Below are 12488 nucleotides of genomic sequence, written 5' to 3'. Positions count from 1 at the left end.
AGAAATTATTTCATTACTCCCAACAGTCCAACAGGAGTAACTTAGAAGTGCAACAGGAAGCATGGGAAACATCAGGATGAAGAAAGAAAATAAACTTTAGAAAAAACAGAGCTATAAAATTGGTAAGGAAAGATGGATCACAAAGCTGGCAATTATGAACACTATGTTCCAGCACTTTTGCAAGTGACTTTTAGAACATTTGCAACAGGCTTGATGTCCTCCTACATTATCTCAGGCAGCCATCAACACAGCACTGAACCCTGGCAGTAATGAAGACGTCCAGTAGGACCTACAGGTGCACAGCCTTTCTGAACACCAGAACAAACGGTCTGCATTTATAAAGTTACTTACAGTTACAGTCTTCTCAAACCAGGAATCCACAAATTCTTGTATGGACTCATACAATTCTGCAATTTGGTTCTTAAATTCAAGGTAATCTTTTTCAAACTAGAAAAGGGTAAAAAGAAAAAAACAAAATAATCTGTAGCATTGTTTTCATTTGCTACAAAATACCATCCCTGAAGTTTTGGGGGAATTTACTTTATCTGCCCAGTACATGTATTCAGCACTGAACAAAAGAGAACAGCGAGAATACCAGTAATAAAGGAATTCACATTCTAAGCAAAGCAAACCAAATATTAAGTGCTGGGTTATATTATTAAAGCCTTATCTTCATGAACACAAAGGAGCACATAGGAACAAGGACAGGCAAAGAAAATACAATAACCTAATCAGGGCAAACAGAGCACACTCATGGCACTGCCACAGGAGAGAGCTCAGCTTACTGTCCAGGTATAAAAACCATCAAGATGAACAAACTGGCAGACTATTTAGAGTACATTAGAGACTAAAAGAGGTAATTGCCTAGGAGGTGACTCATTACAGTTTACCAGGGAAAAGCATTTTGGGACTAACTGTAACCCTATATGTAACTCTAAACCCTAACTGTAAACCCTAACACTAACCCTAATCGTAACCTTAACCCTAACCATAACCCCTAAGACAAACTCAAACCCAAAACCCTAACCCTAACCCCTAACCCTAACCCCCAACCCAAAATCTAAGGCCCCTAAATCTAACTCAAACCCTAACCCCCAAATCCCTAACCCTAAAGCATAACGCTAACACCCCTAATCCTAATGCTAACCCCCTAAGGCTAGCCCTAACCGTTAACCATATCCACTAACTCTAATCCCAAACTGGAACTCCTACGTTGACCTTAACCCTAGCCCCCAACCCCTAATGCTACCCTAACCGCCAAACCCTAACACCTAACACTACCCTTAACCCTAAACTGTAACCCTAACCCTAAACCAAATGCCCCTAACCTGAATCCTAACACTAATCCCCAACCCTAACCCTAACACTAAGACCCCTAAACCAAACCCTAACCCTAACTGTAAGGCTTCTAAACCTAACGCCAACCCTAAACCTAAGACCTAACCCCGAACCCTAACCCCTAACCCTAATAATAACCTCTAACCCTAACTCTAACACCTTAATCCTAAACCTAATCCTAAACCCTAACTCCAAACCTTAACCCTAATCCTAAACCCTAACTCCAAACCCTAACCCTAATCCTAAACTCTAAATCCTAACCCCACACCCCAAACCTTAACCATAACCCCCAGCCACAAACCTAACCCTAAGGTCCCAAACTCTAAACCCTAATCCTAACCCCTAACCCTAAGGCCCAAAGCCTAATCAAAATCCTCATCCCTAACGCTAAAGCCCCTAAACCTAACCCTAACCCAAAACCTAATCCTAAACCCAAACTCTAACACTAATCCTAAACCCTGACCCTGAACCCTAATCCTAACTCTAAACCCTAAACCTAACCCGTAACCCTAACTCTAATGCCCCTAAACCTAACCCAAAGCCTAACCCTAAGGCTGCTAACACTAACTCCAATCCCCAACCCTAAACCTAAAACTAAAGCCCTTAAACCTAACCCTAATCCCGAACCCAAAACGCTAACCCTTAAGCCTCTAAACCTAACCAAAACCCAAAACTAAACACTAAACCTAATGCACACCCTAACCCTAAGCCTAAAACTAAAGCCCCTAAACCTAACCCTAACCCTTAATGCAAAACCCTAACCCTAAACCCTAACTCCTAACCATAAACCTAACCCTCACCCTAACCCTAACCGTAACCCTAAGACCCCTAAATATAACCAAACCTCTAACCCTAACCCCTACCCCCTAATCATATAACCCTAATGCTAATCCTAAACCATAATCTCTAACCCCAAACCCTAACCCTAACTACTAACCATAAACCTAACCCCTAACCCTAACTGTAACCCCATGGCCCCTCAACCTAAACCCTTACTCTAAACTCTAAACCCTAACCCCCTAACTTTAATCCTAACCCTGAACCCTAACCACCTAACGCTAATCCTAACCCCTAACCCTAACACTAAATCCTAACGCTAATGCTAACCCCCTAACCCTAACCAGAATCCTAATCAGAACCCGTAACCCCTATCACCTAACCATCTAACCCTAACCCTCATGTTTTGCGGAATCAAACCCTATAACCCAAAATGAGTTATAAGCAGGTAAGTTTATTTCCAGTGCTGGGGTACAAGGGGGTTCTCCTCCTAGCTTGCACACCGTATAGCTTAACAAGCAGCTACTTACAGTGTAAAGACATGCATAGGTATAAGCACCTACTACATATTCATACCCTATCCCCGCTTTGTATTATAATTAGTTCTGGAAAGTTCGCTCCAGTCTTGCGCCTGCATAGTGCCTCCTGATGGTCGTGGGCCAGGGTCTTAGGGATGAATTAGGAAGTCTTCCTCGGGATGAATATTTTTCTTTTTGAACTTTGTGCAGACTCAGTCTGCTCTGGCTGTTTTCAAACTCCTGAACCAAATGCAGCCAGCTTTCTGCATTCCAATGCCCACTTATCAGTAAACTGCTGCTAGCTGGCTCCTTCATTATCAACTTCCAAGGTCTTCAAGGCAAACAACGCCAAGCTCTAACGAATGCTCCCAACCCCCCTTGTCTGCTTTTGCTCATCACTCACGCCCCTAAACCTAATCCAAACCCAAACCCTAAACCTAACCCCTAACCCCAACCCCTAGTCCCAACCCCTAACCCTCACCCTATGGGACTATACAAGAGGTATTATGGCAATTAGAGAAGAAGAAAAGGCAAGGATCAAAGGTGTTTGTGGGAGGAACACAAGTGGACATGATCGGATAAAAGAAGTCAGCCACATGTGAACAGGTTGCTGGTCAGTAGACTTGTCTGGCCATGCCCTGCACATAACAGCACACTCTGTCTTGTGTTCTTACTTCTCTCCATTTCTAACCATTTCCATGGGTGAAAGGGTTCTCTCTTCTGTGTGCGTACGGGAGTCTACGTACCAGTAACAGAGTAGAAAGGCCTTAAGGGAAGCTTATAAGAAAGATGAAGAGAGACTAATCTGTAGTGATAGGACAAGGGACACTGGTTCTAAATCTACCCCAAAAAGGGTTGATTTAGATTAGACATAAAGAAGAAAATTTTTACACTGAGGGTGGTAAGACACTGGAACAGGTTGTCCAGAGAAGCTGTGGCCGTCTCATCCCTGGAAGTGTCAGATGGGATGGGGCTTTGAACAACCTGATCTAACTGAAGATGTCCCTGCCTATGGCAGGGGGAGTTGGATTAGATGACCATTAAAGGCCCCTTCTAACCCATTCTATAATCATACGAAAAGCGTGGGTCATTAAGGCCTGTATACCTGTACGGTCAGCAACTAGAGAGACGGGAGTGTAATGAGGTTTAAGCACCAGCAACCAGAGTATGAACCATGGATCATTGCAACTAGAGACACTGGAGCATGTGCATACTGTGTGCATGTGTCCGTCACACATAACGGCTAGAGAACACCAAACCAGACTAAGCAGCAAATAGGACAGAAGCTTGGAATCAAGCACTGGAGCAACTGTAAGTCTAGGCTGGATACTGAAGAGACCAGAGTAGTCTAAGAGTTGGCTACCAGAGAGAGAGTAGGCTTCTGAAGATCAGCCACTGACACGGTCATAAGTCTGGACCAACTCCAGGAAAGCTGTTTGCATGTGTGTTTGTCTGTATGTCAGCAAACAGGAAAGCAGGGGAGCAGGCGTTATGTATAGCATAAACTGATTGCCTGAGACTGGTAACTGGAAGACCCACAATGTGTGTGTCTGTGTGTATGTTTGTATAGGTCTCAGCGCCAGCAACTGGGCAGCCTGATCTAGTGGGATGTTCCTGCCTATGGCAGGGAGGTTGGAACTAGATGATCTTTAAGGTCCCTCCCAACCCAAACTATTCTATGGTTCTATGAACTGGAAAGGGACTGTGGGCCCTGGTGGCAGGTGGGGAGGCTGTAAGTCCACAAATCAGGCAGACCTGGGTATCCAGGGGTCAGTTATTGCATAGTCTGAGTGTATAAGACCAGCTACTAGAAGGATCCATGTACATATGTTTTCTACCAACATGCTTTCAGGCACAAGATAAGGCCATTAATACTGTTCATAACTGTATGATTGCTGTGTTGCCAGGTTGTGCTCAGCTGTGTGGCCAGACCTGTGTATAAATGTATTGTGTGCATGCACGCCTATTGTGAACTGCGTGCTCAGCCTTGCAGCTGAATGGACCTGAGGACGCAGAGCTGTGACAGCCTCACTTCTATAGGGCTACCAAATTTGGCAGCTCCTAACTAGAAGTAATTTGGATATTTATCTGTAATACTTTTTCTTAAAAGTAAAAAATCCTGAGGACCTACAAAAGAAATTAAGTGCAAACTTCCTCTCAAAGAAAGCACTCCATAAGCTTGGGGAGACAGTCCATAATATATGTTGGTCTGACCATTTAGGTGTAGAAAAGCCACGTAATTTTTTAAACATCTCCAAACTCCAGTTAACAGTAAATGTTCTCTTTCAGAAAAGAACCCAACAGTATTACAGAAATGTAAGCCATCAGGCAATTAAGAGAAAGTCAAATGTACTGTAGACTTAACTATAGGAAAGTTCCTGACAGTTGCAAGCCACAGTCCAGGAAGGCAGGAGAGTAAGTCAACATTTCTAGCTCTTAAGTAGTGAGGATATTAATCCTGAAAAGCAAGCAGGCTACAGCTCAAAATAAAAGGAGCTCAATTCCAGCATGTAAGGATATAGTAAAACATGACTCTGAAGCACTTGAAAAGTCACTTTAATTTTTACCACTCTGCTCAGCTTTGGGGGTGATTTCACTTCTCCCTCTACAATGTTCATCTAAGGGCCTTTCCTCTTCCACTAAGTATTTTCAGTAACACTGAGTAACTCTTGCAGCTAGATAAACTATATTTAATGCATTGACCTGCCTGAATTAGTTTTCAGTCTGCAGTTCAAAATACATGCACCTCAAAACAAAAAGTTTAGGAACAGTTGTTTGCAGCATTACCTATCACATAAAACCTAGTTTATCAAAAATCAACAAAAACATTTGGAAAAAAAGCCAAGCTTACCCAAACACTTTTGAAGTGTATTAAAAGATAAGAAAGTATCATTATTACAGTGAAATATTGTAGGCATTGTTATAAAATTTGATCTTCTTTGCATAACTCCAATGAAAAGCATAGAATTAAGAGAGTGATTATCAGACAGGTGCTGAATGTATGTACCTCTTTTTTTCTGTGATCCAGAACATCATACTGTTTGGATTTGGCATTTGTAGCAATGCTCTGGTAATGAGTACTGATCTCTTCAATACCTTCTATTTTTACATGCTGGAGCTGTAAGAGGCTTTCCATAATATTGCTCATATCTGAAATCTTCTCCAAACGTTTACAGAACGTATCAAATTTCCCAAATATATAGTTTTCACTAACAATAAAAAAGCAACAGATGGATTGTTATGCAAATCTATTTCTAACAGATTTTGTCTATTTAACCCACATATATTCTACCAGAACTGCTAAGAAGTTTCACATTAAAAAAAAAAATCTATGCTGCAATAATTACAAATCAAATAAAAAATGTTTTAAAATAATGGATATAAACCAGAAAATGCTCAATTATGTCAATTAAAAGCCTTTACCACATTTCACCGGAGTTACTCTTTTAAATAAGATATTCAAAATGTGAGTGTACAATACTAAGAAATGCCTCATGCTCTAAGTGCCAGTAAAGGTAGAACTCCCCTTGCCACTGTGATAGACAACCTAGCCCAAAGCTGACTAAATTTCCCTGTTGTCTTTTCTCTTATATCCATTATTCAAATTTGTTGGGATTTCAGATCATACATAAACACGTATTAAAATAACACATGCACAAATTCTCCTGAAGTCCCCTTGGACATCGGCTACATCAGCAGTGACTGCCAAAAACCTGTCACTGGTTTATTTCTGGATTAAAAAAAAAGTCTGCAAGGTCATGTTTTGTTTAGAATAAATACTAATTTTTAACTGACTACTTAGCTTTTCTGCTAGCCAGAAGATATAATGACACCTCATTTATAAATTGTATAAATGAATATGATTCAATATTAGAATGAATTATTTACCTGAGATCCAATTGCCTGCTACCTGGATTTTCCTTTAGCTCCTCCCTAATTCTCTGAAATGATGTTTGGTACTGTTCCTTGAGGGAAATGCATTGCTGTATCCTCTTTAGCAATTCTTGCCTGAGGAAGAAAGCACAGCAGACAGAAAATTATGCTAAGGAGCTCTTCAGAAGAGTATAAATAAATAAATACAGAAAGTTTCAGTCAGATGTGCAATGTTGCAAAAAAAAAGAACAGAAAATTATACATTACCTGAAAACCATTCAATATGAAGATTACATTAATAATTCTTATTTAAATTTGTTATTTTCAGTCAAAGTTTTATTGTCATCAAATCAGAACTTTCACAGTATAGTCTAGAAACAACTTACACCAGGTAACCCCTGCCTACTGAATACTTGCAGTCTGGTCATTTGCCATGTTCCATCAACTGAGTATTGTTGATGGGTTTTCCTTCATTTATTTCTTTGGGTTTTTTTCTAAGCAGACAAGACTGGAGAGGTATTTTTCCGGAGTACAGTAAGAATGAGGAATGTATTTTTTCTTTAAAAAGATACACCAGGAAGATTTTGGTTCCTAAGGCCACAGATAAGTTACATCTTATACATAGGTGTTCATTAACCCTGAGGTACTACTATACATGCGATATATAGATAAGGCATGGAAATTAGCCATACGCCATTTACCCAAGACTGTTGCTCCCCTTTGGCTTTGTCTTTCATCTTCCAGAAGGTTACTGGGAATTAAAATAATAGTCAAGCTTTATAGATTGAAACTAATACAATAGAGATACAGAGATTTGCAGGAACATCAGCAGCAAAAAAAAAAAAATAATAAGAAAAATGTCTCAAAAATAAATTCAGCTAGAATAAACAAAAAAAAAATCTACGTTTAATCATATTAATTATTTTAAATAAACAGGTAATTTCTGAAAACTTCCATTTACACACACCGAAATACAGGAGGAATACAAATTAGTTGTTAGATTTACTTTTAGGTCTCCTAGCCTGTCATCTCAGCGCTACCTTTGACTGGGTTGGAATTTAAGCACAGATATCCTGACCGTCTATGTCTCGATGAGGTTTGTTACACCTTTTCCTTCTCACCTCAGTAAACATAATCTTGCTCCAATTATACGTTTTTAAGAGACTATTCCAATCATTACTTTTCCAATTGATAACTTTAGAAGTTATGCTCATCTTAATCTCACTCTGTGGCTTCCCCCTTCTCTTTCGTATGAAAATTATTGACTGTTCTTACAGTACTTGTTCTGCTAAGGCTACCTCCACTTAACTGCTCACCCTTCAGATATGCTTTTTCTGCCAGTGATGTTAGCATTCACTATCCACTTGTTAAGTTTCATGCAAACATTTCTTTGCTTCCACTTATGCTGAACATACCTCCTGGGGGCAGTTCCCTGCAAGTAGCCAGAGAGTAGCTAACTGGTCCCTTTCTTGAAACATCTCCTTTAATCTCTCAGCAGTGATGCCTAAAAAAAATCCAAGGGCATCACGAGTTTTGCTGAAAACACTGTCATTCCAGACCAATACTGCATGACTGCTGTTTTTTTCTCCACTCCTTTTTCCCCATCTTGCTATCCACTTATGTTTCAGACTGCAAGCTTCTCTTATGCTTTGGATTACGAACTTAGATCTGAGGCAACTTTTTTTCAGTTTCCTAAACAGTGCCTAACATTTGCTGAAAACCAAGGACTCTTGCTATACTAATACCTGTAAGAACAACAACAGAAAGGAAGAACAAAACTAGTCTTGGGCATGTCTAACTAGCAATTTTACAGTAAATCTACCTTTTTAAATTGAAGGTGCATCATTGGCACCATTAACACTCCTCCTGTGTTTGCTCACATAGCATTCTCCATGGAATACTCAGAAAATAGTCTGAGTCCCATCCTCTACCCCACGTACCTCACTCCAAATAGAGAACCATCAAACTGTGATTCTGATCCTAGTATACATTGCCCCCTTCCTCAAACTGACTTTCTTGTCCACTAACAGCAAAAAATAATCTTAGATGGAACTTTGCCAGTCTGCCCTCGAGCATCTTTATGAAGAACCTTAGCTCCCATTAAAATTGCTCAAGTGTGTTTTGGTCTAAAAAAAGCCATAGGGATAAAATATTGAGTGTTGTATATTGATAGACATTACATGCTTTCCAATAATATTTTTTTTCACAACACTTAGTACATTTGTGTTTGCAAAGTACTTCGTTCTACACAAAATGAGTAGTCACAAGCTTAAAATTCACATTGGAATCAGGTAGGAGGACAAGGGGGTACTTAAATGTACCTTTTAATAATCTTGACAACTAATCTGTAATTTTACTTCTAGTATTGACAAAAGAAGATGAAATTATTAAAATTCTATCACCTGTCCAGATCCCAGATTTTTGAAACACCTTCACATAGATATTTCTTGCATGTGTTAATCATTTGATTGGTGATTTTGAGAAGAAGAGATGTCATGCACTCTGATGTGTTGTAGTATGGTGATGTGCAGTAGATCATACCAACAGTATTCATTAAACCAGGTACATGTTCCATCATTGTTATCTACAACAGGAAAAAATGGGAAAGTCAGCAATCCAAATCTCCTAAAAATTAACACAATAGGAAATGTGACAGCTCTGGGAATACATTTGTCAGTGGACAAACACCTTTTTAATTGTAACACATTGTCCTCGTAGGCATCTCATTATGAATGGACCTAACACACTATGACCAAGAGAAAAAAATAGAGGAATGGGTAATGAACAAATCAGTAGATCATCTTCCAGAGTGGGATTTTCCAGAGGAAAAACAGAAGCTGTACTCTTCTTGGCCATGACTTCCAGTATGTGAAGGTGCCGTAGTCTGCTTTGCAAAGAAATATATCACCTAAGGAAAATAAGTCTGACACTGCAACAGAAGAGTTGGCTTGTTGCAGGAAGGACAAGAAGAAGAAAGTTGGCAGTGGATATTTGCAGAACAAAAGCAGTGTAAAACAGCACTATGGATTCAAACAGTGTTCAAGCTTTGAAAATAATATTTAGAAATTTTGTAAGCAGCTAGATTACATGTAAATCTTCTGAACGTGGAGGCTCAGGCAGTTTTAATTGATGTCTGTATCTTCAAAATTTATGCTCTTCTTAAAAAAAGAAATCTGAATAAACAACAGTAAATATGAACTACCTGCAAGATAAACAGCTTTAACCAGTAAAATAAGTGGAAGATGTCCAACTGCAGCTCAACCGAAGGCTTAAGATCATTTTATGATGCTTGCAATAAAACAATCATGAGTAACAATGCTAAAGGAGTTAAGCTGTCTGCCACTCATTAAGCATAGGAGTTAAATACTTGAAGGAGATACAATTTTCTGTCAGCAGTAAAAGCCTTTCCGTACTTTTCTGAATTTCATTTAAAGTGCCTTTACAGTACTACTTACAGGTGAAGCTTCGGCAAGTGGACCAAAAAATTTATCCAACATATATAAATATCTCACATTATCTTTAGCTTCGTTGGCAGCAATTGTTACATTACCATCCTGAAGGGAGGGGGAAAAAAAAAGAAATAGAATTAATCCTGTTAAAATTAACTGAACAGATTCTTGCCCTTTTACAGTCCATGTACCACAAGGCTAAGATTCCATCTTGCAAACAATTTCTCACAGAAGTTCTCTTAAATAAGGCATTTAATCTTTCATAAGAAATAACTGCTTTTACAAGCAAAATTTGGCAAGATCTACCTAGCAAGAGCAACATTTTGGATGTGATTTAGAGGAACTCATTACTTTGATCCCTAAATTTTTTCCTTCCTGATGGAGGTATGTTAGTGTGGGTTTGATCATTCAATTTACATTTTTAATGGCTTCAGCCATTCTACAGAAATTAGACAAGGTCCCTGAAATGTACCAGCATGTTTCCCAGAATTTTTTACTAAACACTTGGTAGGGAAAATTCACAACTAATGCTTATATATCCTTCTGTTCACGACAGGTGGAACTATCCAGTACTTAGGAAGCAATTCTGTATGATGAAAGAAATGTAATTCATCATTCTTGGCTTGTGCTGTTGGCTTGTGACACTGTCATCCAAATCCCATTAATCATAAAAGTCTGCAAATACGTTAAGCACAAAATAAAAAAATTCAGTAAGGTGACATTGTTTTCTGGTCTGTTTTCAAAACAGTACAATACCTTCTTAAGTGCTAGAAGATCTACATTCATGTGTTTGAGGGCATCTGATTGTACGTGGTCTACAGTTTATTTCCTGGCTTGCCTACAATTTTGACTTACCCGTTTCCATTACAGACATCCACTTATCTGAAATAGCACTTGTGCTACAAAAAGCCAGTTGTCAATAATTCTAAAAGTAATACAATGAACTTTAAGACATCTCTACAGTTGGCCTACACAGGATACAGCTGGAGAGAGACAGAAAAATGTTGGTTTGCTGCATTACTTCACTTTTGCACAACCATTTCACCCGCTATGTTAATGAAAGACACATTACAGAAACACGTAATTGACTCCTTTTCAAGTTATCTATTTAACTTCAGTCACCGGTGCTACAAGTTTCAAAAAACAGATTAAAAAAAAACCAGTACAAAAACAGCATAAACACTCAAAAATATTTTTAGCATTCTGTTTAGTTCTGTGTGTATTACAAATACAGTACTCTACTCATTTAAAACTCTTATTAAAACATAGTAATTACCAGTTCTTTCCACTGCTTTAATGTCTTTGATCTCGCTGCCTGAAGAATACTTATAACTTTCTTTACTCTTGAACTCTTGATCTCATCTAAAAGGCTTTGAAGAAAGAAACACATATAATACTCCCTTTGGAATTCAGGTGTACATTTATTTTTAAAAGGCTTTTTTTTAGACTCTGTGAAAAATAATACAGGGACTTAACCTGTTAAATGATGACATCCTTGCCTTCCAGTATTCCAGCTCTGCAGATGGACCAATGTCATCAGCTTCTCTTCTTATTTGTTCGCTTTCCACTAGAACTTGTCTGATCTGTTTGATCCAGATCATGACCACTTCTTCAAGTTTCTCAGTGACCTCTGTGTTACTGCCTTCAAAATCATAGAATGAGAAAGTCTCATAAGTACCAAGAAATAAATACAGATTTTTAACTACAGAAGTGAAATGTCTTTGTCAAACATAAGCTGAGACTCTGTGTAAGCTGAGTATAATGAAAACACTGACCACAACAGGAAAAGATTAAGGCTGTAACAAAAAGATGCACACACATATGACTTGTATCTATCTACTCTATTACTATTACATATCCTTTGCAATGGAAATAGTTAAAAACGCAGTGAGGTCATAAGGAAAAAAATACAATGATGTGATTTAGGGAGAATCTTTTCAGAGCTCCAAGAAATGCCTTAATTATTATGTGTATATTTTTCTGCTTGTATTTCATAAATAAAGGCTTATTTCACATTTCTCTCTTTCTGCCACTGCAGCCTAAATGTATCTAAAGACCTCGTCCAGCTCCAGAGCATTATTGGCTCATCTTAAAAGCCACTAGCTCTTCTGTGGAAGCTGTCCTGCCACAGGCTCATGTTGGGTTGAGAGGGATTTCCAAAGCATTGACTAGTTTTTCACTCTGAAGATCCAGGTGGTGATAAGAAATGTTGGAAAGCTATTGTTCAAAAAGACATAACTATTCTTTTCGTTACGTATACATCTACACATACATGTATATTTTTTACAAATACATCTTGGTTTGACTCACAGGTCTCAGAGCCAGACTTAATATTGGATAGGATTTCTCCATTATCAAAGAAAGTTAAGAGTTTACACACCGCTAAGCAATTACTGGGCCAGCAAACTAGGAGGAACAAAAGCCACTGCGTACTGTCAAGGAACTACAAAATCCTTCAAGTCTGAATTAAAGCATGGGAAAATTAATTTCCCATGAATTAAAGCATGGGAAAATAATTGATGATTTTATGATT

At 38.6% G+C, this 12488-nt stretch overlaps 1 protein-coding gene across 1 annotated transcript in view; it reads right to left on the bottom strand.

Moving 5' to 3' along the window:
* LOC104061008 (dynein axonemal heavy chain 5) overlaps positions 1 to 12488 on the bottom strand; it is a 158324-nt gene that overhangs the window by 132150 nt on the left and 13686 nt on the right. Inside the window, exons 9-15 of the mRNA XM_054058697.1 lie at positions 11432 to 11597; positions 11232 to 11325; positions 9962 to 10060; positions 8909 to 9090; positions 6522 to 6641; positions 5641 to 5842; positions 352 to 447 (exon numbers count right to left, since the gene is read on the bottom strand). Coding sequence (XP_053914672.1) covers positions 352 to 447; positions 5641 to 5842; positions 6522 to 6641; positions 8909 to 9090; positions 9962 to 10060; positions 11232 to 11325; positions 11432 to 11597 — 959 coding nt within the window. The remainder of the gene's footprint in view (positions 1 to 351; positions 448 to 5640; positions 5843 to 6521; positions 6642 to 8908; positions 9091 to 9961; positions 10061 to 11231; positions 11326 to 11431; positions 11598 to 12488) is intronic.

Source organism: Cuculus canorus, chromosome 2, assembly GCF_017976375.1.
Source record: "Cuculus canorus isolate bCucCan1 chromosome 2, bCucCan1.pri, whole genome shotgun sequence".
In the NCBI taxonomy this organism is placed as follows: Eukaryota; Metazoa; Chordata; class Aves; order Cuculiformes; family Cuculidae; genus Cuculus; species Cuculus canorus.
This window is presented reverse-complemented; position numbering and strand designations above follow the sequence as displayed.